Source organism: Nothoprocta perdicaria, unplaced genomic scaffold (assembly GCF_003342845.1).
Source record: "Nothoprocta perdicaria isolate Ctin4 unplaced genomic scaffold, notPer1 scaffold_321, whole genome shotgun sequence".
NCBI classification, from domain to species: Eukaryota; Metazoa; Chordata; class Aves; order Tinamiformes; family Tinamidae; genus Nothoprocta; species Nothoprocta perdicaria.
Genome location: NW_020455557.1, coordinates 677,716 through 704,322, shown reverse-complemented (window position 1 = coordinate 704,322; position 26,607 = coordinate 677,716). Strand labels below are relative to the sequence as shown.

At 41.0% G+C, this 26,607-nt stretch overlaps 2 protein-coding genes across 3 annotated transcripts in view; one reads left to right on the top strand and one right to left on the bottom strand.

Annotated features, from left to right (window-relative positions):
* Window positions 1–2: 2 nt before the first annotated feature.
* Window positions 3–981, top strand: DDX28 (DEAD-box helicase 28; the record flags this gene model as incomplete). Its single annotated transcript, XM_026043137.1, has 1 exon — window positions 3–981. A coding segment is annotated over one exon (735 nt), but the record flags the coding sequence as incomplete, so codon positions are not given.
* Window positions 982–4,422: 3,441 nt separating this feature from the next.
* The window catches only part of ESRP2 (epithelial splicing regulatory protein 2), a 37,833-nt gene continuing 15,648 nt past the window's right edge, over window positions 4,423–26,607 (bottom strand). Inside the window, exons 4-17 of one of the 2 annotated variants that reach the window (XM_026043136.1) lie at window positions 24,929–25,042; window positions 23,443–23,557; window positions 22,693–22,791; window positions 22,513–22,567; window positions 21,617–21,727; window positions 21,209–21,341; window positions 20,776–20,818; window positions 20,116–20,417; window positions 18,322–18,543; window positions 17,410–17,608; window positions 16,021–16,216; window positions 15,196–15,373; window positions 8,004–8,115; window positions 4,488–5,607 (exon numbers count right to left, since the gene is read on the bottom strand). In XM_026043136.1, coding sequence (XP_025898921.1) covers window positions 8,026–8,115; window positions 15,196–15,373; window positions 16,021–16,216; window positions 17,410–17,608; window positions 18,322–18,543; window positions 20,116–20,417; window positions 20,776–20,818; window positions 21,209–21,341; window positions 21,617–21,727; window positions 22,513–22,567; window positions 22,693–22,791; window positions 23,443–23,557; window positions 24,929–25,042 — 1,857 coding nt within the window. In that variant the 3' untranslated portion in view covers window positions 4,488–5,607; window positions 8,004–8,025. Of the gene's footprint in view, window positions 5,608–8,003; window positions 8,116–15,195; window positions 15,374–16,020; window positions 16,217–17,409; window positions 17,609–18,321; window positions 18,544–20,115; window positions 20,418–20,775; window positions 20,819–21,208; window positions 21,342–21,616; window positions 21,728–22,512; window positions 22,568–22,692; window positions 22,792–23,442; window positions 23,558–24,928; window positions 25,043–26,607 lie in introns of both variants that reach the window. The other variant, XM_026043135.1, reaches the window with a different exon arrangement.

Here is a 26,607-nt window from a genome sequence, read left to right as displayed (position 1 = left end):
TGCTGGACGAGTCCTTCGCGGGGCTGCTGGAGGAGATCCTGGCGCAAACGCCGCTGGCCGCGGGAGCCGCCGGCCCCGCCGGCCCCAAGGAGGCCCAGACCCAGGTGGTGGTGGTGGGCGCCACTTTCCCTGCGGGGTTGAGCGAGGTGCTGGGGAGGTTCACGGACGTGGGACGCTTTGTCACGCTGGCCACGCGGAGCCTGCACTGCCTCCCGCCCCACGTCCCGCAGAAGTTCATCCGCATCAAGTGCCAGGACAAGCTAACTGAGCTGCTGCTGCTCCTCAAGGACCGCCGGCCGTCTACTGGGGCCGTCCTAGTCTTCTGCAACAACGCCAGCACCGTCAACTGGCTGGGCTACATCCTGGATGACCACAAAATCAAGCACCTGAGGCTGCAGGGACAGATGTCGGCAGCCGACAGAGTCGGCATCTTCGCCRCCTTCCAGAAGGGCGAGGTGGACGTCCTCGTGTGCACCGACCTGGCCGCGCGGGGCCTGGACACGAGCGGCGTGGAGCTCGTGGTCAACTACGACTTCCCTGGCAGCCTGCAGGACTATCTGCACCGCGCGGGGCGCGTCGGGCGCGTGAGCAGCAAGGGGCCTGGCACTGTGGTCAGCTTTGTCACCTACCGCTGGGAGGTCGATCTTGTGCGGAAAATAGAGACCGCAGCCCGGAAAAGGATGGTGCTCCCAGGCATGGAGTCCTCTCTTAAGGAGTCTCTGCCTAGAGCGGCTTGAGGCCAGGTGCCCAACAGGAATAAAAGGCACTGTGGGGAAAAGACTGGAGCCTCCCAGGCACTCTCACCCCAAGCTGAATATCCACTAGGTTGCACCATTAAGTGGATCCAAGAAAACCAAAGCACCATTTGCATTCATGTCATTCATTACTGTTTTCTGTAWTTTTTTTTTTTAAATGTACTAGGACAATGTAGCCCCATGTGGGTCATACTTACAGCATTTTTTTTGTTTAACCATTCCCACTGGATATTTATTAAAACATTTGAATGATTTATTCTTACAGCACTCATTTTTTTTAAAGCCTCTCCCTACAGCCAAACAGAACCAAATAGAGTATTTCCCTGTGGTAATTTTCACAGTTTGAAATGAAGTTGCACGTTTCAAAGCAGCCTTGTTGAGTATCAGTGAGTGCCCCACCATAGGCAGAAAACAAATATACGTTGCATGTAAAACAGAAAAACAAAGACCAAATTAAAATTGGTCTTGGATGCAGCCCTGTGCCACGTGCTCTAGGTGACCCTGCATGAGCAGGGGGGTTGGACTCGATGACCTYTGAGGTCCCTTCCAACCTTCGGCATTCTATGATTCTATGAAAATAAAKCAGTGGTTTTGTGGGAAGCATAATAGCCTCTGMTGTCAAGACCAATAGGTTCAAAATTATTTACTGGAATAAGCCCAAAAAAGCCCTTCCTTTTGCTGTAGTTGATACAAATACTTCAGGATTTTCCAAGTTTCGTTTTTATTTGAACTATACCGCTTGTAAATYCTGCTCTAAGGGGAGCATCTACCACCAGAAAAGATTAGTGTAATTAGTAAAATACTAAGTATAGTTTATTAAAATTACATACCAAAATAAGGATCCACTGAGTCTACCAAGAATATAGCAACACAAGTGCACTTAAGCTATTTTTCTAATTTGCAGGCACAAAATAACCTCATTTTGAAAACAATAATAATCAAATCACATTTTCTCATACAATTCATCTTTCTTTGTGGCAAACAATTAAACCTGGATATTTTTGATATTCACTTTTTATATAAAACTTACTGTATCAGATTACTCATAGACAGCTAACCCCTTGGAAAGACTTCTGCAAAACAGCAAGTCCAGAAATACATTTGCAAAGACTAAATACACAGTGCAGAGAGAAGAAAAATAATATTTAGGCCTTACCTCAAGCTCCCAGCTGTCTCCAGCAATGTAAACTGTCCAATGATGCATGGTGAGAGTGTCTGTGTTCCGATTGCAAGGGAGAGCTGCTACCTATCACCTGTAAAACCCCCACACTAAGTTGCAGCTCTTCCAGCATGCACTGGTCAGTTTAGCTAAAGGCTAAGTGCAAACACACGTGCACTTCCAGCAGATACTGCTTTATTAAGCTGTCCCCATTCAGGATATACCCATCTCAACTCGAGCTCCCCTCCCTGCCTCAGGGCAGACTCTCCCTTAAGCCACATAACTCCCCTGGCCAGCYGGCCTGGGAGCACCTCAAGGCCAGGAAAAGCGTGCTCAGCTACAGGGATTTTATCCCACCTCAGAGCCTGGCAAGAAGTCTCTAATACCAAATGCAAATATACTCCTACCGGGCTAAAGACAGGGGGGAAAACCCTCATTTACAAGCACCTCAGGTCTTGGGGTGGAGCGAGGCAGATGTGATGGAGAAGGACCAAGGCGAGAGAGGGARGCTGCTCCAGGGCTACAGCCATCCCCAATCCATATCTCCCACCATGGCCTAAATCCGCACAGGAAAATGCTCAGGCACAGCTTCTCTTTATCACGGAAAAGAGCCGTTATACTCGGCAGCACAGGAAGGCTCCTTCCATTTTAAGCTATGGGCACCGGCTCCGTAGCCCGGCCCTGGCGCCGCTTCTCCGTGTCACCGCCTGCGGCCGCCAGGGGGGAGCTGCGCAACGGCCGCGGGGTAACGGCCAACGGCCGCGCGAGGTAACGGCCAACGGCGGTAACGGCCGCGCCGGGTAACGGCCAACGGCCGCGCGAGGTAACGGCCAACGGCGGTAACGGCCGCGCCGGGTAACGACCAACGGCCGGGCGGGGTAACGGCCCTACGGGAGGGAAGCAGAGGGGCACAAAGGAAAGAGGGATGCAAAGAAATAAAGTTCTCTCCTAAGCCCTGTCTCCTGCCCCAGCAGTGCTCTCTCTCCACTTACAGCTCCTTCTCTAGCTAAACCAAAGCTCCCTACTCTCTAGTGCAGTTAAATGAGGTAATTAAGAAAATATCCTTGCTCAAAGAAGCAAGGGAGTTGTTTATTTCTCTACCCTTATTTCCTGTTTGGCAAGACAGTGCAGTTTTCTTTACCCAACATAGTCAAGGCTATGCCAGCTCTGGTCTGCACACCAGAGCAGGGGCTGCTGCAGCTGTACCAAAATGGGTATAGTTTTACACACCTGCATTTACCCCATCTTCTAAAATAAGTATACTGCTTGCACAGATTACAGTTTATATACAGACAAAACAGTTTTTTTTTCCCCTCTTGTTCTCCACCCTCCCCTCCAAGAGGTAGTTAGACCCAGTCTCTCCCCATGGTGGAGTGTGTTACCAATTACACTTAAGATCAGTGCAGAACTACACCTACAGCTTTAAACTCTAGTCCCTGCTGCACACTTTGAAAGCCAGAGAGGAGTTAAAGGAGAAATGTGCAGCAATCCAAGCCAAGGGGGCTGCTCCAGGTTTTGTATTTCAACTCTGCTCCAGATGAGCAGGGAGCTGAGCACATATAAGCAACAGTTGAGCTGGCAGAAGGCTGGATGCTTTTAAGTAAAGGCACAAAGCTGATGCAAAGCAACAGCTCCCATAAGCTGCTAAAAGAGCAGATCCCCATTAGAAAGCCATAACCCAGACCTGACCACCTGCAGCGTGCTCATGTGGTCCAATAGCTACGTCCATAGGCTCTGTATTGCTCAGAAYTGCTATTGAAAATATTTCTCCCTTTCAAAATTTCAAAGTCACAAGAATCACAGTCATGCAGTCCTACCTGCTATTCCAGTTCCTTTAGACTCCAAGATTAATCTCAGGATATATAAAACCAGTGCCATTTTAAGGTTATGGAGCAGGCTTCAGCCCCAGGCACACCTGATAGTGCTTTAACTCATTTGAGGCTTTATTGATGAAATGGCATCTGACATGTGACAGGTGGATTAGGACGAAACAAAGCTGATAGTTTTGACCTTTTTTGTTCATTTTCCACACACCTCACTTTACTACACAACAGTTGCCTGGTTCAGTCACAACAAAATCTAACATTTTGGGTTGGACACTACCAACCTAAGAGCATTCTGCTACAAGGAAAGTGCTTATTGTGTATATATCCTTATCTTACTTATAGTTATCTATATTGTGTATATTTCTTGCTTAAAAGCAGAGAGAGAAGCACCCCAACTTATGATTACCTAACCCACATGTATGCTTACCTAATCCAGGATCTAGGGAAGAAGAAATCTGTAAAAATTTACTCATCAGAGAATGACCATCCATAAAGCACATTTAAACATGGTATAACTTACTTTAAAAAGCCAAGGTGCATTGTAAGCAACACTTTTATTTGTTGTAGTATAAAGAAGCATACATCATTCCGTCAAGTACAACTCAAATTGTACACTAACAAAAAAGATCAATCCAGACATCCATGAACCTGTCACAAAAGGATTCATTAGATTTTGCTCTGCTGGTATTGCACTTGGAATAGATTTGAAGTAAGGCACAGTAAAAACAAAGTCACTTAGTGCTTCTACAGCAGATGTCTTTTTTTTCTCCTCTCCTTTTTAAACACATGCTACATGACGTAAAAGTACTTCTTCTAGCTTATGTATATACACACACAGGGAAAAAGAAAAGAGCATGCACTAGAGAATTTAGATTTCAACGTATTTTGTTGCTTCATAATATACAAATAAAGTAGTTTAAAGATGTAAACAAATTGCATGCACATAAACTAGAGCAAAATCTTTAATACAGTATCTGAAAGCTATTATGCTTAAATAAAAAAATATAACTTATTAGTACTCAGGTTTATGTGCCATTTTTGTCCTGTAGAGATTAAAAGTTTGGGGGAGGATTTTTTTTCTGTTTTTGCCTTTCTTTTTTTTTGCTTTACACATTGGCAGCAGTACAAATATGGCTTTTGCAGAACAACAGAATGACAACATGAGAAAGCGCCATCGCATTCGAGTCCAGCATCCCGCTATTTTTCAGTTGAGAACATTATCATCATCAATAGCATCCATGCTTCAAATTGGGGAAGCTGCATATTCCAGAAACTCTTTCTAAAGGGCATTTAAACTCTACCAAAAACAGACACTTTGCCAAGTGTAATCTCCTAAAAATTCAACACAGAATCCGCATGACTTGAGCTTTGCTTTCCACCTCAGATGCTATTGAACAGGCAATAGGTTTCTCTCACAGCTGTGATAGCTGAAGTGCTATTAGATTGTCTTCAGAAGTAACCAGATGGCAGGAAGGGTTTTTAACAAGTACAGTAGAAATTAAGTTAACCGTATGATTTGTTTTTTTTCTTTATCTTTGGCATAGGATACATTATTTTGCAAAATACAAACAGGACACCGCTCTATATTCCAACATATCATGCTGAGAAGGCACATGTGCTGCTGCCTGGCAGGGGAAGACTCGGGATTTTGGAGGAGGCACCGTGGTGAGCGCAGCTTTCCTTCCCCCTCCCCGCAAAGAATGTTTCGTTAGACCAGGTAGAGTTCTACATAGCGGCTTCCCAAGAGCTGTCCGTTTTTCTCAGCCACTGCTTTCTTAGCTAGTTCCAGGCTTGGAAAAGTCACCAATGCCTCTCCACTGGGCTGGCCACTAAAGTTGTAAAGCACGAGRATGGAATCTGCGTGGAGCTGCAAGGGCACAAGAACAAAAGGAGAACCACTGTTAAGACCAGAGACCACATCTGGAAACTAGCTTTGAGTGCTCTTGCATTCCACTCCTGTGCTTCCAGYAAAAGAGGTTTTGGATGCAAGAATGGCAAAGAGGAGAAGGGAGTGCAGATAGAAAAAAAAAAATATCAGTTTATTTTAGCTTGGAGAAGAGCAGCAGCTTTTATTCTGCTGCTATATTTTATTTTTTCTGTGTTGGACAGAGTGATGCAGAAATAATTCTATGCAAACAATTTGCTAGAGAAGTAATTCAAATTAAAGGCTAACATGGAAAGAAAGACTTAAATGTCCATTAAGGATAAACTGAGCAAGAAAGTTCGGGCATTCAGTGAATAAATTCTTGTATTATGTGAAATACTGACCAAGTGACAGAGATGGATAGAGCAATAAAAAAGTGATGTTGGGAGGATTAGCTCAACTCTCATATATACACAGACCAAGAAAGATTGTTCTGTGAAACAAAATAACATTTACAAAAGCTATATTAAATAAAAYTTTATTGTAATTTAAATGAAGCTAAGCAAAAGGCAGGATAACATGAGAGGCCATTCTGTCCTGGCAGTTAATCCACTTTGGAGAGAGTCTGCCCTGGGGAATCCTTTAAAGACAGTTTGAAAGTGCCCAGCTGTTTCAGACACATCTGTCTGCCCAATGGTACCCAAGGCATTTCTTGTGGCACGCTGGCAGTCCCTCCAGGTTAAGCTTGGAAGTCCCATTTGAATATTGGACAGAAATAGATCCAAATAAAGTTTAGAAATGACATGCTGAAGGACCAAAAACTCAGCTCACCAGGTCAGTTTATTGGAGAGATCAGTGCCACAAAAGCCACATATGATCCATGCTGGAAGGCCAGTTTTGTAAGTATGGATTTTGTTCCAAGTTAACTTTGTGTGGCCTGTGTCCTCGTGAGTTTACAAAAAGGGTAAAATAAGGGCTTGGTTTTCTAATGRATCTTATGCATGCCCAGTATACTGTGAGAAGCTCTCAGTTACACGTCTCAGTTACCAAAACCAGTTTCTGAACAGCTTTATATTTGGACATATTAAAATAAAGCGAGTAGATGCCAGAACTTCACTCACCCAAAAGCCTCAGAGACAGCAAAGTTTTACTTAAGCCATAAGCAACATTATCTATTAGTTACTAAAAGTGCATATAAGGACAGTTAATACAGACAGTATCAAATAACATAGAATTTCTATGGAAGAAAATTAGACAGGAAGCAGCATTAAAAACAACACACACACACACACGCACACAAATAGAACATCATGTCAGAAGCCCAGATGAGGTTTGGAATAATCTTTGTTTAGTTCAGAACAATACTGTGCACAAAGAGAGACCTGGGCACAAATTTGAGCTGATCTACTCTGAAAYAGCTGAATGCAAGTTTAATATTGCAGAACACAGGCAACTGAAAATACACAAGTCAGGATCTGGAAATTCATTATGGAAGGGAGAGTTATACAGAAAGTTAGAAGAGAAGTCTACCTATTCTGCAAGCAACAGTATTAAGAGGGACAAGTGTGTCGACATGCTTAGAATAGCAGAGGTATTATTTGGTACCAACCCTGTCCCAAAGTGCCCCCTAGCAGATCCACTAGTTTTAGGGGGAAAAGAAACCAACAGGCAGTCATATTTTCATAGAAAAAGCTATCCAAATGCAATCACCATCAGCTCAGTCAATTTTGAAGCTACTACATTATCTCAGTAGCATTTTAAATGGAATACAATAGAATTCGGAAGTCATCAACTCCATCTGGGTTACAATGAAATTTCTTTAAGAATCATGCATTAGTGCTCATAGATGACTGAGAAAGCATGCAGGTTGACCATGAACAAACTTAGACCATTGCATTAAAAAAGCCACCATGCCAAAGAAACCTCTCCTAAGGAACAAGTTGGTAGTTCACACTAAGATGAGGAAAAGGGAGAAATTAATGTCTAGGCAGCTACATAGCACAGGAGCAAGAAAGCCAAGGGTTGGGTTTTTTTTTTCCACGTGCATTTGTTTGTGTGTCCTGGAGCCAGATCAAGACAAATCCATCTTCGACGTTACACTAAGAGTTACCAGACAGGGAACTTCACACAATAATTACTAATAAATCCTTGTGGCATTGTCTATGCTCTTTGCACAAAACCAAGCATTCCCACCACTTCCACCATCACATCATCTACAGATCACACGTAGCCTGTTTCCTTATGTTAGTTACTTTTTARTAGGACAAAAGCAGAAAGATTAAAGCAAGGATCCCAGCACAAGCTAGGAAAGGGAGGGGAAACAAAGTCTCCGCATCACCAAGCTCTTCTTTCCCTTCCCATGCACCCTTGGAAAGGCAGTTTCTGCAGATGCATCTTACCTTCTTCGGAAGTTACAAAGAGTTACAAACAGACCCACTCTTTCGGTGCTTGTAACACACTCCTTGCTTGATCGCTCAGCTGAATAAGGCCATTGTAGTCATCGGTAGCGTACTACAGTACAAGTGTGATACATGAGAATCAGCAAAAGGAATGGTTCTGGTACAGCGAGCCACACAGACCATCATTTGCAACCATAAATAAAAGCGTCAGCCGTAATAACTGGCAGGAGACAGTGAATTTGACAGACACTACTTTTTACGCAAGATATAAAATACACCAACTCAATGACAGGTTGTAGACATGAATTTAAAGCAAAGCACATAGGGAACATCCTGAACTGTACTTTGGAACTTCTCCTTAACAAGACAGGGAAACAATTTAGAGCCCCAGATACTCCTTTTTTCCTTATACTCGTGAGGCAGCAGCCAGCACCAGGCAACAACACTGCAGCCTGCACAACCAGGCTTGCAGCGAGGACCCTCACGGGGAGGGCTGAGCATCTTGCTGATACAGCTGCTAAAAGGGCTGGGCATTCTCGCACACACTATAGAGATGCTGAGGTGGTTTCTGTACTCCAGGAGGCAACATGCTCAGTGTAAYTCAAGTTAGGCTACTTCCTTTCAGCGCCAAGAGGAAGAGCTTTCCATCTTTCCCACAATCGCTTTCTTGCTCTAACATTTTAGAGGACTGCCCAATACACAAGATACACATGTCACCTTCCCCTGAGATTCCTGTGGTACAAAAGGTCTCCTGCCAGCTTAGGGAGAAAAAAAAAAAAAGATATTATATTGGGGAATATAGGATATTGCATCTTTCCATTAAAAATTAAAAAGAAAAAATAAAATCCAAAATTAGAAAAAGAAAAACCACCACATTTATACACCTGCCACAAAGAATGATAACCATGAGCCCAGAAAATACTAAAGAACCCCTAGAATTTTTTACTACTGAATTCTACCCACCTTCACATCTAGACCCATGCCATTAAGTAAAGGACAAATATGAGAAGTGTTTTCTAGATAGGCTCTGCCAGGGCAACCAGATCGTGCAAATATTAGAATTACCAGTTCCCAGACCTGCCCTTGAAACAAACCTACAAAATGTAAGTTTACTCTTTGGAAGGAATGTCTCAAGATAGTACATACTTTAGATTATGAGTAGATGTACAGTAAKTAAAGCCATATAGCCTCCAGTGAGGGACAATGTTTAAAAAGGGTATACTCGAAATTCATAAGCTGTGAGGAAAACATGAAAGTGGGAAAATTATCCAGCATTATCAAAGTGATTGGAACTTAGGCCTATTAAAAAACAAAACAAAAAAATACCACCCCCCCCCAAAAAAAAAACAAACAAAAAAAACCCAGACCACTCGATACCAACTGAGAGAAGCAGCTTAGAATCACAAGAAAGATGAGTGAAAGACTTCATACAATTAAGAGAGGATTTGTGGAATAATTAAGTCTTAAAATTTAGAGATTTCAAAATGTAATGCTGCTAACCATGCTAAGAAATAGTAAAATATGGGCGATGCTACTCCTTGTGAACAAAGYGGAAACTATTCTAGGCTGCCTGAGGAAATGCCTCATCATGAAACTTCAGATTCCGTGCGCATTCAACCCCCCAGGAACCAAACAAAAGCACGGAGCCACCCAGGCTAACCCACCACAGCACAGATTGGGTAAAACCATGGGTGAAACCGAGTGAATTCCCATTGCTCCAGAAGCAGAAACACAGCTCTGCTGCCTTTGCCAACATGCAGTGTGTCTGCATTTACAATCTGGCCTARAAGATGGAAGCAAAACAGATCCTCTGCAAGTGGCGACTAAAAGAAAATTTAAGGGCAACTATTAGTTCTACTGTAGGATGAAAGATGGCAAAAAACAGATGCATTTACATGGAAGAAAATGAAAAAAGGCAGCTGATGGGAAGAAAGATGATACTGGAATGATGGAGATGATGATCCTAGAATGGTGAAGATGACCCCGAAAAACAAAATGTGTACTGAAAAACTATACAAACATTCCTGCAAGTACTGGCACACTTGCTTTTTATTTTGTTTTGTTGTTCTCAGCAGATTCACTGGCAACAAAGGCAATCTTTTGTCACTGGCAGTAACATCAGAATAGATGGCTGCTTTCAGTATTTACTGGAAAACTATTAGGACTTCTGGGTTGTAAAATCCCTTCAGGGACATGGTTTATAGAAGCAGTGAACTTTGTAGCTTCGTAATAGCTTCATTTAACCAAATGAAGAGAATTTGCAGATTTTAGTAAGAATCCCTCTGTGTCATTTTACAGCCTTCTAAATTTAATCTGTGAAGCTCTAAACTTTTACACTTACGTGTGTGTGTTTATTGGAACATATACACACAGCCTGATCTTAAATCCAGCAATTCTCTTCTAGCCAGAAAAGATGGCCAATTCTCTCTCGTYTCACAAAACAGAAATGTCTGAATTGATTTTTCCTACTATACACTGCAGAATCATATAATCCAAGCTCAGCTGCATTTTTCTACTTTCCTGTTCCCCATGCTCCTTCACAAGCAGTGGGTGAGTTTAAGACAGACTGCAATAAGATCAGTCTTAGACCCCTTTAGACASACTCGTCAAATGGAGAGACTAAAGCAAATCTGTGTTTTCTAAGGACTCACTGCTTCTTCACAGCACCAGTGGTTTACATTACAACCCATCTACCTTTTTAAGGAGCTAAAATAACATTTGAAGTGTTATACATCAACTTGGGTGTATTAGAGAATAACAACAGCAACTCCTCTCTCCAAAAAGGAGCGATCATTTCTAACCAACAGTTGTGGCCAGAAACTGYTGCTTTCGCTGTGGTCGCTGTATTGGTTTATTGCCTTCAGAAACACCTGCTACCTTAAGAGGAACGTGGGTCTGTCCTTGTACCCGCACAGCCCGCGTGCTGATTCCAGCAGGTCACTAACCAGCCAGACACTGAGGATGATTTCAATTTTTGCAGCTCCTGCTGTGTACACAGAAATGGTGCAGTCTAAAATGGCACATGCCAAGGGATTTGAGGAAGAGTCCAGTTGCAATTCGTGCCTAACTACTGATAATCTGTCATCAGGCTCCGTACGGATATTAAGCTCTTATCACAGAATGGCTCCTAAAGAAAAAAAAGGCCAGCAATTTAGGACTTTGGAAAAAATCTGACTAAAATAAGCCTGAATTATAAACTACAACGTGATGACAACTAGCTTTGCTGTTATAGGAAACACGACATTTCTGCTCGGTTGCTACTTCCTTCCGTCTTGCAGCCGTGTCCACTATTCCTCACCATTCTGTGCGAGGGCTTTGGTCATCCAGGCCCACAACCAGCTGCAAAAGCTAAAACTCAGGCAATTGCAACCCTTGATACAAGAGCAGGCAGTAATACCTTTAAAAAGCTTTGCCACTAAAATATATCAATAATACTCTAGAAATGCTGATGCAAGCAGAGGCAACACCCCAGAGCTCGGAGAACAGCAAACCCAGCTCACGTTGCTTAGTCGCTCACAAAAGGCACAGCTGGAAGGTGCTGCCACTTAGTGCATTACCTCAAGCATGGCAGGGATCTGACAGAAACAATAATTACCAATTCACTAATCCCGTTACACTGGACGCACTGTCCACACACACAACACTTCCAGATGGAATATCTATTTAGGAACCAAGCAAATCTAATAGCATGCTGTAGCCCAGGGGCTGGAGATATAGGGTCTATGTGGGGTGGGCATATAGCATCTAAATCGCCTACGCATTTTGACTACTGGAGTATATTGGGTGTTCTCCCTCTGCTGTATCTCCTCTCCTTCCCTTCCCGGGCAGAAGGTGCTGTGTGTCTAACTGGCAGGCAGACGCTGGGGTGACCCTCGCGGGCTYGGGAGCATCAGATTTCAAAAGGAGCCCAAGGGAAGCAGAGAATACTTCTTTGTTCAGGTTGCATTTTAGAGGRRAAAAAAACCCTAATCCCTAAAAAGTCAGCAACAATGAAGCCTGCTGTCCTGATATAAAATAGAGAAGAGAGAGAGGGGTTGTTTAATGCCCTTGGAATTTAGCCACCCGTTTCCCTCCACCTCCTCATTACTGTTTTAAACACAACAAGCCAAACAATACGCCTCGAGTTCTGGGCCTCTGAAGACTCAGAGGATTAATATAATGAAAAAGCTATTTTAGTTGCAGATTAAAGGCACCTAAGCCCAGAACAGGTATAAAAGATATTAATTTATTTTACTTTTACTTTATAAAAACAAAGATACGAAGGGGTAAGCTTTTACCACAGCCTTTTCTTTTTTAAGCAAATTTCAACTTTAAATAAAACTCATACAATGACTATGATCTCTTAAATCTTAGCCATCTCCTAATTTAATACCTGACTACTTCTGAATACAACGTCCTACTAGACTGATAGGCAAGCTAATGAAACAGCAAGTTTGAAAGAAGAGCTGCATCCTAGTCAATAAAACAGTTGTGAATTAGCTTTTGGTGATCCAAGACCAGAAGCACAGTAAACTTGCTTTTATTTCTAAATAAACCTAAGAATTCTTGATGTAATATCAACTCTGTCAATGGTAGCAATACATCTGCATGCCCATGAGGGGCACAGAGAGAGGCAGATGCATTAAATACATGCAAGATGCATTAAATACATGCAAAGTTAAGTGCAGTAAAAAAATAAAAAAAAAATCAGAACTAGAAGAAGAAATCAAGCTGCTGGAACACTAAACAATAGGCTAGTGCTGATAAAAATTTTAAATGTTGCTGTGTAGAATTTTATATTATTTACTATTAGAAGCATGTACTGAGGTTGAGACCGGCTTGTTGAAGCTGCTAATCAAAGTCAGTCTCTTAAGAGGCAGGTCTGGTATGAGAGAGGCTTTCACTTATGTAGCAGCATGTGCTTACACGCAATGTATGGAGCCCATGAAAACTGAAGGAAGGAAACAGAGGAGAATCAAGCAAGAACTAAACCTTAGAGCTTGTTCCTTTCAAATGAGGACATAGAAAGCCAAAAATCACCCTTCAATCTCTTCATCAGATCTGCTTCCCAAACCCATTGAATGCCAACATCAATTAGTTATACAGAGATCAAAACCATGTCCAAACCACTAGTGATTAGTAAGGGCTCACTTTATAAAAAATCAGAAGCATCTTCCCATACATCCATTGGTAGCAGCAGAAAGTGAAAAAAAAAAAAACAACAACGTGAAGAGAAAAGAAGGGGATGGAAAAGAAAAAAAAAATAATTATTGACTCTTCTAGAGACAGAGTATTGTCCCAGCACAGTAAGTCACCACCTCTTTTTCCCCACTAAAGGAATGAAGGAGTGTAAAACTAGTATTACCACATGAAGAATCCAAGAACAATTCAAAATAACTCCTTAGTTCCTTTATAAGATATTGAACCTGATCTCATTTGGATAACATCTTCTAAGGAAACCAAAGAGGCGACCAATTTAATAGCAGTAATTGATGATAAGAACTTGTGACGATAAGAATATAAATAATTTCACCTTATGGCAAAGTTCCTATTCATTTGAACCATTAGATTATGCAATACAAACAATGTAAGCTGCTTCACAAATACAGCAACAAGAAAAAGGGCAAATTCCAAGACCAAAGTCCAGATTCACCAAGCTGAAGATTTAGTAGATGACAGACCCCACAGAAGTCAAAAGTTACTTCCATGCCCAGACAAGGACAGGTTGCATTTTCAATAGCATCCTTGCATGTCAATTTGAACTTTAATTTAGATAATAGGCTTTCCCCACTAATGCTTTCATACAATGACCATCCATTTACCTAATGGAGGTGGTGCTGGTGGAGAAAAAAATAAAGATACCAATGGCTAAGCAACAGATGAACAATTGCTACCATATATCTGGAAAAAATCCACACACAACTGAATTTGAGTTGAATTCTGAAAATATCCTATTGAAGTGAAGGAAAAAACATTCAATAAGTTTAGCTTGTTTTTAATCTGACTGTAAAATTCATCACACTTTTACAAGCTGATTTTTGATTTTTTTTCCCACTGAGAAAAAAGAGGATGTGAAATTATTTTCCAATACAGATTAAGCATTTTAAGAGAAGTCATAGCAGGTACAGCACTATATTTGCCAAGTATTCAAAATGCTGAACTATAAAGAAACTTTTATCAACCTACACTCACTTACACACCAGACATCTGGCTTTAGAAGATAAAGCCTGTTGTCTTTAAAAAATAAAAGTAAAAAAAGAAAAATATACTATGCCTAAAAGTGGTGTTGACTGCTGCTGCCTCTTAAAACACATCAGTTGCATCTCAGCCTTTAATAATAAAAACCTGCAATATGATTGCTACCAGAATTTTGAAGAATAATCTCATGTAGAAGTTATCTTGTCTTCGCATTCATCACTTGAACAGTGGTTTAAGATCCATCAAAAGAAGTTTAGGTCAGGGCTTGAGTACTACCAAAGGACATAACTGATGTTCACATGAATACTGTTATCTGCAGATGTTAAATACTCACCACATATTGGCTAAAATAATTTAGTATCTGATGACAAAGTATGGATATATATATMATAACCTTTAAGATGAAAGGCAAAATACAAGTTCTCCATTTCACTTAATTATATATGCTGCTGAAAAAAATAGTTTGTATGTGACAGTTTTTAAATTTTCCTCAAGATAAATTCATATGTTTGCCCAGAAATAAAGCACTGAATTTTTAAGATACCAGCTGAAGTTACATTTGCTATCAGCACAACATGAGTTGGGAAACAGTTTTCCTTTAGGTTGCCATAAAATGCAGTTTAATATAAAATGTTTGTGTCTGTAACCAAAGTAATTAGTCTTTGCATGAGTGTCTGACATCGGTCCATCTCCTTTGGCAATGCAAGTCGCCCAGCCAGGCTGCAGAAAGAGCCTTTTGTACTAGAAAGTTGCTCTCAGCAGTTTGGGACATTTAAGTCTTGCGTCTGAACCGTACATCATTGCTTTCAAAACAGAATATGTTTATTATGAAAGAAATAAGGCAAGTCTTACTTAACTGGCAGACAGCCAGCGTGTTGTACAAGGACAGGCAGCTTGCATTCTCCAAAAGAACAATGAACTTGCTCAGTGCTCAAAAAGAATTTTGAACTTGCTCACAACAACCACTACTCACAGCATTCAAATATGTTATAAAGGAGAGATACTGCAGACCAACCTGGTATCCCTGGAAGAAACTGAGAATCTCCTTCATTCCCGTGTTGTATGGCAAGCCCTGCATACGGACTAAAGCTCCAGGCTGGGGCAGGATTGGAGTGTGGGTGGCAGTGGCCGCAGCTGCTACGGCTCCTGGGGGAGCTGCAATATACCCCACTGTGGTAGGGGATACTGGAGGGCTGAAAGAGAAAGAGGTACAAAATAATTATGAAAACCAATAAATGGTTTAATACTTGCAGCACGTAATGATAGAGCTAACAACATAATACCCCTCTCTCTATCAAGTAAAAAAAAGTATTTGCTGTTTCCACTTGAGGAAGAAAAAGAAAGAACAGGCCACCGCAGCTTCTAAGATATTAAATAAAAGAGAAAACAAAAATCCTAGTATGAAACGCAGGCAAGGGCTCAAGTCTCATGCTAACCACAAGATATTGAGCAAAGCAACATCTCAGGTCAGGGCCTGTCTAACAAACTACCAGACACTCAGGCTAGCAAGTGTTGCAAGCCTCGTAATTACCAAATTTCCCACCTGGATCCAAGCATCAGGCTTAAGTGAGTCATGTTGACATCACCAGGGAAAAAGGGAAAAGTGGAGATCCTCTGCTTGGCTTGTATGTGTGAGAGTGCTTGTTTTATCTCCTTGCTATGGAGAAACTAACTTGATAACCTGRTTAAAGCAGCAGTTAATCAGTCTCTGCTGATTAACATCAATAAATTTGCCCAATTACCAAGATGAGGAGAACAAATTTAAGAATTATGCACAAGTGACCACACAGTTTCCTGCTCCACAGAGATGAGAGATAAAGAGAGCTAAGGCCAGGGGTACCTGGGATAATAGGCTGTGTAATTCATGTAAAGCTGAGCGGCCTGAGCCGGGTAGTAGGTAACAGCCGGTGGAGCTGCAGCCGTGGCCTGCGGAGTCCTGGTCGCTGGCAAGAGGGCTTGGGGCTGGTACAGAGCTGCTTCTGCTGGGATCACAGCTGCTGCGGTTTGGAAAGCAGCATAAGCTGGAGGAGAAAGACCTGGAAAACAAACCAGAAAACAACAACAGCTAAAATCAGAAAGGAGATCTCCGTTATAAGAAAGGAATTATTGACTCTGAAGTGATTAATACCACATGGGCAGGATTACTGAACACTTGTGCAAAGACTGCTCTCTAGCTTCTCTCCTAGAAACGCCAGCTTGCATCACCACGAGTGACTGCTGGGGCACTGGAAATGAGCAATTCCTAGGAGTTCACAAGTCCTAGAGGTGAGCAGCCTTGTCCACGGAAAGTAGGGAACTGCAGAGTTATTTGAGGAAAGCATTAAGCCACGTGCATAGAGAAAGCAGGCGTGCGCACCAACACACCCATCCTTCTTTCTAACAGAAGTTGTACTCTGTGGGACAAAAGCACCATATCATGTCCACTACACACGGGCATCTGCAAGTGCTGACCATGAGCCCTCATGTAAAAGCCTCCTGCAGCTGCAAAAGGTGTTCTTAGGATATTACCAATGAAGTACTGGTGGGGAAAACTAGTCTAATGTATTTTCATGCACAAATACCTACTTCCATGCAGACATTAAGCCTGACGTTCAGTCAAATGCTTTTTAAATACTATATTTGGCAGCTTTTTACTGTTTTGCAAATACACACTGGTATCTGCTTTGTAATTTGGTAGTGGCACAGATCAGAATGGTACAATGAGGTTCCATTCTACTTCCACAATGAAGTTTTTTGTATTCTTAAAAAAAATCCAACTTCACCGTTCCATAGTCCATTGSCATATCACCTCAGTGGGTGTTTTCCTTCAAATAGAAGCCCAAAGAGTACCTTCTCAATGCTCAAAGGCAAGACAGCAAGAGCACTCATTGGCAGCTGGAGTACAGATTTTTTTTCACCCCTTTTAAAAACCCCTCTTATTCCAAGTAGGTTTCACTATAGGCAAGTCTACCGCAGAGCTCAGAAGAACAGTACACCCACGGAAAGCGAAGTGCAGCAATTTTGCTGGCAAGGCCTTGCTGCCCTCTACTCACCACCGAAAATACAATAAAACGCGCCTCCAATCAGTCCCATTATTGCCCCAAGGGAACAATTCCAATCTCAGTACGGACACAGGCGGATGATTGCTGATCATGGCAAAACCCAAGTCAAAAGGTGAAAGGCCACAAAGCTTCAGCACCTACCACATATCAGCCTTTAGCAGCAGAGAGCAGAACAAGTGCAGACTTACATGGTAACTTACATGGCGGTGGGGATAAGCCACTACGATTTAAAGTGCCACCCATTAAAACAAAGTTCATCTCCTCTCCTGAACACTGGAATACTTCCACATAACGGTCCTTCATCATTTTTTTGTGACATTTCTGAGCCACCATAAAGGCTTTGTCAGCAGATTTCATTTGGATAAAAGCGTCACCTGATGGCCGTCCCTAAAAAAAAATAAATCCATCGGTTATTAAAACAGCTAAAACATGAGAAACACAGAAGACATCAAGATCAAGTGTCTACCGAAAGTCTGTATTGTTATTTCCCATCTGGTATGAATGRCTAATAATTCAACCAATGAATCATAATTAGTGAAATTATACCTTTACATATTTATTATAATTATTTGGAATGAAAACAAGCTTTGAAAGTCTCTAATCCACCCCCTGTTCAAAGCAGGGCTAATTTCAAAGTCAGATCAGCCCACTTAGAGCTTATCCATCTAAATGTAAAATATTAGAAAGCTTCCTTCTTTACCCAACCAAAACAAAAATCTTTAAGGATAATACTTTAATATTTCTGTGGCCAGAGGACTTTATTTTTAATGAAAGATAGCAAAGACAAAATACCCCTTTAATTATAACATTAAAACACATTCAAAGCCTACTCTAATTATCAACTCCCTTTGAATCCTGAGACGTCTCAGGATTTCAGCACTGGAACATGAGGAAGCATTTGCAGCAGCCTCTTGGACACGGACATCTCTAAAAGARGAGGCCACAAGCTTTATCCTTCCCAGTCTCTCATATACAGAGACCAAGAGAAAAGCAAATGCTCACGTGAAAGGGAGCGAGAGATGGAGAAAAGGGAATGCAAAGACAGTAGAAGAAAACATGTGTCTATATCAGGTTAGCTCTCCTTTGCAAAGTGCTGTTACCTGCTGGTTAAGGACCATGTGAACTCCGTGGGGCTTGATATCCCCTGTGGCGTCCCCCATAAATTCCAGGATGTCGTCGATGCCAGCAGTGTAGGGCAGGCCCCTGAGCCGCACGCAGTCGCGCACGCTCCCCGTGGCGATGGTATACGGTGGGGGGATGACGGGAATGATGGGAGTCGGCAGGGTGGGAATGAGAGGCGTGGACATGTAGCGGTTAAGCACCTGGTGGCAACAGAAAAGCAGCGTAAAGGCTTACAAATCATGTGGCTGGGCACAGCAGCTTATGTTCACCATACCATTTCATACGTTTAAATTAAATAAATCCATTTCCAATACAGGAAAAACAACAACAAAAAATGCTTAAACAGAATAACTGTTTGTTGGGCATTCCCAAATGAAGCTGCTGAAAAACGGTTGTGCTGATAGGCCAGTATTGTTGCTTAACAGTTCTTACTTAAATTGCAGCAAATTAAACCAGGCAATTAAAAAAAAGGGCTTTTTCCTTTTTGAAGYGTCTCCTTCACAAAGCAGTGCGATTGTGACACACTCCACTGAGAGGCACAAAAAGAGATTGCAAAGTTTTAATTCTGTCAACAACAATTCAACCTAGAGAGGCTGTCTCAACAGAAGCCTTCCCCCCCACCAATAATTTATATGTTCAACATTTCAAGACTGAAAATATTGGAAATATTGTAATTCCTTTCTATTAGGAACTAAGCAGATGAGAGCTTGCTTTACCTCTCATAATTACTCAAATTGCATTCCCCTCCAAATGGGGTATTGCTCAAGTAGCAAAAAAAAAAATCACCTTAGAAATCTGTCCCAGAGGAAGAAGCAATGACATAAATACGTCATATAACAAAATGGGAGTGAAAAGCTGGTCACTGTGACATAGCAGGCTGGGTCCTTGGAGGACTTCACCTCTTCTTCTCCAAGGAGAAATTAAAAATCACAAGAAAAAAGCAACTCACCAGTGCTATTTACTTAGGCTTCATAATACACATATCAGATTCTTGACTGTTCTAATCTCCATCTCACAGGACTACAGGTAAATGTGACAGGTCTACAAGTGCAAGCTTTCCCCTGGCCCAGCGCTTGTCATTGCATGTTAGTTGAAACAGTAATTGCATTAGGTTTTACAACCACTGCTTATGTAAAAGCTGGATCAACTCTCATAATGATTTCCTTTAGAAACATTCCCTGTCAAGCAGAAAAACCTGTCGTGTTTTCTAAAGCTAGAGTTGCTCATGCCAAAATAAAATAGTATTTTAATAGTATGAAACTGGTGAAAGGAGGTAGGGAGGGTAAGGGGAGGTGTAAAATATATTTTCTTAAGAAAACAAAGATTTTACTTCTTTCATTTCAGTCACTTTCTGATAATCCTTACCGCCCAACAAAACAGTTATAAAAAAAAAAAAAGCTCTTTCAATGCATTCAGATTTGGATTTTATGTTAGAGATTCTATGCATGGGCAAAASAATTTTAAGGGAATACTTCAGATTTTCAAGAGGCCTTATTACAATATCAGCAATCTAGTACATGTTTAGAATTAATTTTAAGGTGTGGAAGAAAATTATTATTTTCCTTCATTATCTGGGGAATGTTATAAAAACTGCCAATAAAAACAACGGTGCCTAATTTTCCACGCTAATCAAGAAGCCCATATCGCCCTTTCTAGAAGTGAATATCCTTCATATTCAAGACTTTCCTGACTATCTACAAGATACCTATATGCAAGTATTGGAAGAAATGTGTAACTGCTGAGTTTTGAGTCTCACAGTCAATAGTTACAACCTGTTGCACTTCTGCTGCTGTGCTTCTGAAGAGTTCAATGTAACGCTTTCCAAGGATTTCTTTGTGCTTTTTAAGTGCATTCTGTGCATATTCTTCACAGGAAAACAACACAAATGCATCTCCCGTGGGCCTCCCATCTGGGTATTTGACAAAGAGAAGTCCTTCTTTCCCTCCTGTGACCGGGCACTCTGGCCCCAGGAAGCCCAAGACATCCTCCTGAGTAGCAGTGAAAGGAAGGCCTCTCATCCGGATGATAACTTGATTCTCCTTAGATAAAAACTGGGCCACTTCATTGGAGGTGCCTAGCAAAAAGAGAACAACAGAGGCTCAGCTGGAGCTGGTCAGCCATTTCTGCAAGCCTCAGAAGCAACAATGCATTGAGACACTACCCATCCCCAATAATCTTTTCTAAAGCATCATATAAGGATCAACTTCCTCACCCTTTAAGTTTTTCCTATTGCAATGAAGTTGGGAAAGACATCATCACAACCCAAATGCCCACAGCTCCAGTTCAACTACTTGAGACTCGAACATGGGCATCTCTGAGGGTAAAAGAGGAAAAACCACTTCCTTTTCCATTTGTGTCCTCAGCCAAGAAAAAGCAAAACTGGAAGATTGCTATGAACTTTAATAATTCTGATGAAGCCCAGCATCACTTACCTCCTGCAATTTTTAAAAATTCTTCCCCAGTTGCTTTGTAAACCTTGAAGACAAAAACGCACACATGAAAAATCACAAAGTTCAACTATAAATAAAAACATTTTTCAGATCCCATGCTAAGTTAAGGCTTAAGTTACATCTTAACTTCATTATTCTGTAAATCTATGTATCTATGAAACAATTAATACATTTAAAGTTAACTTAGCATGGGATTTTCAAAAATAAACCATCAAGTAAAGGCAGAGATTCAGTTCTCACTATTTCCAAAGAGCGTCAGAGGCCCAGGCTTCATAAAACACTTCTGCATGCAACAGAATTATACTTTGCTTATTTTAAGCAACATAAGAGAACAAATATGTTCTCATTCAAAACTGTGCATTAAAGATATCCAAGTTGCTTTCCAAAGACTTGTTTCAAATATATATTTTCTTACCTCAATGTATCTGCTACCCATGTGATGCTTATGTCTTTCCAAAGCCAGGTCTCTCTGTTCGGAATTCACAAACCGAACTAAAGCCTCCCCGTTCCTCCTTCCTTGAGCATTCAGACAAAGGGCCACGCCGCCTCTGCAAGGTAAGCCAAAGAGAAATGGGAATTGGAATGTTTAATGCATCTAATGAACCAGTCCAATAATTTCCTGTGAGCACTGAGAAAACCAGCTTTAACAAGGAGTTTTCAATGGGAAAAAAAAAAATACTACTATCCACTGCTTAGTGCCATAATAATGTACATAGATTCCAATTTCCTCTTTTTTTTTTTTTTTGGGGGGGGGGGGTGGGAAGGAAGGGGACAGAGAGGAGGGATATGTTTTTTTCATAGGGAAAAATTCTGATTTTCTTACTTGGCAATGTTGAGTCCTTTGAAAAAACGAGCAATATCTTGGTCTGAAGACTGCCACGGCAAACCTCTGGCACGTATTACTGTCTCACTGTCCACTGTTTCAGATTTACTACTGCATAGAGTGGGGAAAAAGAGAAGCCAAGGTAACCTTTAATCCATGTTTTCCATTATCTTAACAAATTGCACTTTACCATTTATTTAATACATAAATCAAGACTCTCTCTCCTGTCAAGACTCTAATTCTGGTACTCATTTCAATATAGGAACTGGAAATGACTGGGATAATACCCTCATATACACCATGGGCAAAATGTACTAGGTTGTCTACCACATTACTGTTCTTTAAACAAATAACTTTGTCTTATGGCAAAGTAGTAATGTATTGGATGAATTTTATTTGGAAAAAAAAGATTGTAGATTCAACATTCCACACAGATAGCTACATTACAATCCTACACATAAATAAGTATAATCACTTGTGTTTAAGATGAAGAATTCAACCAGTTACTGAAATATATTTGGAAAAAAAAATCCCACAAACAAATAAAAAACACTTCCCTTTCATTCCAYATAGGGTGCACAAGCTACCACCCTATCAATTTAGGGAAAGTCCACAAATATTTCTTCACCACTGGGTAAGAAAAGTCAGCTTGGCTGTCCTTCARAAAAGAAGCTGGTCAAAGAGCCTTTTACTTGCAGTGCCTTTGAAGCAAAGGACTAAAGCACAGCATTCCAAATACCAACTACAGTCTGTCTTCACTGTATTAACAAGTACAATGTTATTGCTTCCAGGAAACAACCTATTTTCACAGTGATGGTGAGGAAATATTAATAAGCTTTCYTTGCTGCAGACACAACTCATCTTTGGTTATAAACAGTTGTGACAATGGCACTTACCAGGGACCTGTTTCATACTTGTACTTCACAGTCTCAGGTTCAGTAAATATGTCATCTGCAACAAGAAAAGAAGTTGAAATATAAGCAGGGTCAGAGATTACTTAAGTAGCAATGACAGGACCCCTGCCAGTTTGCATGAGGAGGGGAGACGGCAGCACTCTGCATGAACAGGCCACTTACCGCAGCTTTCAGAGAGCATGCTGACAATGATGGCCACCATGGTCTTCACCTGCCACACRCCGAAGTCCTCCTCCGTTTCATCCGTCCCTAAGCCTAGATCTAAGCAGGTCAGTATAGGAAATCACAGGTTTGCACAACCATTTGTAAACAGGCCGTAAAGCTGGGCTGCTACTGACACAGAATGGGTGAGCAAACTGTATTGGTCTCTGCTGGGGCACGTGGACCATTAGGCATTTGCTACTCTGCTCATAAACTGGTTAATATTCACTTTAATAGTCAACAGTCAGAAAACTATTGACAGCTTACAAAAAAAAGGAAAAAAAGAAAAAAAAGAAGTGGAATAACACAGGATAAGATTCTGTCACTTCAAACATAACTGAACTTTAACAGCATTCAGTGGGGTCACAGAAGTTCTCGTAGGGTTTGTTTTTGTTTTCAACTCATTTCAGCAATAGTTATCTGTCTGATCCTCACTATCTGCTAACAGGAGAAACCCATCTGTTCTTAAAAAGGCCTGCTGAGAGCTACAAGTACCAACACAAGCATCTTTCTTCAATGGAATTACCAAGCAGGAAAAGTGAAAAAAATACTACCGAGTGAAGTGTGTTCTGCTTGAAGTTCCTTCAATTTTATGAGCAAGATTTTAAAACTTTTATCTTAGYTTAGGAGCATAAAAACTGTAGTGATCATAGAGATAAATCCTAGAAATGTGAAAATGATTCTTGTGTAAAACGTGCAGCGAAAGGATACATTCTGCCATAGTCTTGATATTCTGGTCTTTCACGGCGGCTGAGCTAGGATAGCACGTGTGAAATTCCTTGCGAAGATCATAAAAAGAATAAAAGCAGTCTGACAGCAGGAAGTTCTGCAAGGAAGGCAAAAAGGTTGTTTTGTATACACCATTCCTCTAAATTCTGTTTTAAGATCTTTGCACTAAACAAGGCAGTTTCAAGCATCACATAGTTGCATGCCATCAGTTTATCTACGATCAAACAGTTCAGTTCCTTTGTAATGCAGTTCAAACCCAGAGTCTTGCAACATTAGAAAAGCTGAACTAAGTATCTCCTGAATGGTAAACCTGTGCAAAACAGCTATGGACAGCTTAGAGAGAGGTGGGGGGAGAAAAATAAATAAATAAAAACACCTATTACTTTYAGTAACAATTCTGCTGTTGTATAAAATAGGAGTATTCAGGATATAAAGTTTTCTTTAATTTTGTGCCTACACTAAACGGGACCAGCGTGTCAAAAGATCATAACAAAGTTTAAAGTAAATACTGTTTCGGTGTACAATATATCTTCCAGCAAGTTAAAAGACATTTTCATTTATTACTGTTCCATACTGGATAAGAACTTTATTTATACAATGTAATTAAACAAACATTCACAACAGACCTTCACATAGGCATTAGCTTTTTCTTCTCAAGGAATAAATAATGATGTTACACAAATACCAAAGGGATATTTGTAGGAACTCAGCACTGAGCAATGCCCTTACATAGAGAAAAAAAAATACATATTACTAATCAGCCAACTCCTTTATGTCAGGTCAGCACCTCCCATTCCTGTGGGGTTGCTGCAGACAGGCTAACTCCAAAAACACCAACTTGCACAAACACAAGATTCTTATCCCTGTGCAAGAAGCCAGCTCAGTGCCCCTGCAGGAATCTGGARGAGAAACTGCTGCTTCATGTTGGARTAGCAACTCTACCGYAGCGTGACACCCATGCAGACTCCTGCTGAAGAAGTGTAGATAGGAACCACTGCCATTCTCCAGGGCAAGTTGCTGCCTAAGTGGACTCTTTTTAGGACAGGGACTCCCATTAATTTCTGATCCCAGCTGGAATCCATGGCTCCACACAGAGCCATGAGTTTACCTCAAGCTTAGGCACAAGAGTAGCTGTCTAGAAGGTTGGAATCGTACCTTCGCTTCTCTTCCCTCTTCCTGTGAATTGAAACAACTTGAACTGTTCCTTTCTTTATCTTTGCTTTCCTTATTTTCCTCCTCTTTATGCTCATATCTCTGGGGCCTTAGAGGCTGCAGCCAACTTCCAAGAGCAACATCTAGCACTACTCTGCTACTCACCATGTGACTGAGCACCATTAGTATTCTTGGAACATTATATCTTCCAAGGCTGGGTTGTGTTACTCACCTCAGACTCATGTCAACTACTTTCTTTGATGACCTTAAAAACCAGCCCTTCTTCTGCCCTTCTACAACAAGTCTGATCTCATACCTTCTTAGATGTTTCTGGGTGGAGGACTTGTCGAATGAGTAACTGGCCATCGCTGCAGAGTGTATAGGAGCTCCTTCCAAGTACTTTCAAATCACTGGATACCAGCTGACTAAACTGAAAATAAAATGATAAATTTCATTTTACTCTCCGATACAACTAATGCCATAAAATGACAAGTTATTATTTATCAAAAAATAGAAAGTAAAGTCAAAATTTTATATTAGCTTTTGAAAAAAATCACAATGGAGATCAGATGAGAGCTCCTAATAATATGCATTTGCAGAACAGAAAAGCAGTAACACCAGCAGTGTGGGGAAAAGTACAGTTAGAACAAGATAGCAGAATTAGGCATTCTAACGTATGCTGTAACCTTTATTATAATAAAGGTTCAAAATCTGAACTCCTACTCATTGTAAAAGGCTGTGGAACACCTGAAAGAATAAAAAGCTTTTCAAGACCAATTACAATACTCATTTTTCAATTGCCCCCCCCCTTTTTTTTTAAACCTAACCTACCTTTGACTTCAGTTATCCTTATTTTGTTCTATTTTGACCTTCAAAAAGGCAAAAAGYTGCTCCTGAGGATTTATTAACATTTAAAACGCAGTACTAAGAAAAGCCAAAGAAAATCTTGCCTAGTACCTTCAAAAGTGACGTTATCAGCAAGTTTGAGTCAAGTCAATGAAAGTTCTTCATGAGATATGATATTATGAACACTTGCTAACACAAAATTATCCCCTACCTGCAGGATGGATAACCCCCAATAGGTTAATTCTCAAGGAGAATAAGAGCAGCAGGTTCAATTTGATTTTCCGCCCTTATACAACACTTCCCAATATTTATATTAGCCCACACCAGTATTAACTTTCTTGCTCATAATAGGTAGCTAAAGCACTGAAGTACACGTATCAAATTAGTAAATAGAAGCTTGTTAGTTAACTTTCAAGGGGACAAATACAATTATTCCAGGCTTCCCTCTTGGTGCTGCTCCCTCCCGGGAAAGCATCACATCACAAACAAAGCAGTCATTAACACCACTAAGCAGCAGCCTCCCATTGCTCTTAGGAATAGCTTACAATTAAAAAMCAACCATCCCCAAAAAGCAGACTGATTTTACGACTTTATGACAAAAAGTTGATTTTCCGACTCTCAAAATAGCTCTATTTTAACCTATTTATGGGGAAAGAGGGTTTGTTGGCAGTTAGTTTGTTGGTCTCTCCTTTGGAAGGATGACATGCTGATGATCTGACCCACAGCTATCCAATATTAACTCCAAACACCCATTGCAGCACTGTGTCCCAAAGGGAACGCTCCACAAGGGAGAAATCATGTACTGAACATGAATGCAGGTAAAGATTAGGCAGGCTTTAAGTCAAAGGAACAGCTGAAATTCAATTCTGATCCTTTTCTAGACTTAGGCAGCTAGTCTGAGCTCCCCTACTGCTGCGAGAGCAGCGACTACTACATTACATCAAGACAGAGAGAATTTTGTGCATTGCTGAGTAAGGGGAGGGGGACACATCAGTCCCTTGTTTAAGTTGCCTAAATTAAAGATTAGAGCTATATAAAAAGGATGTTACTTAATCAAACAGAAGATACTTGAAAGGTTAAGAAGGATGAAATATTCTTCCCTTCACGCTTTGAAATGTGGTTCTCTGCACTTTACAAAAAATAAACAAA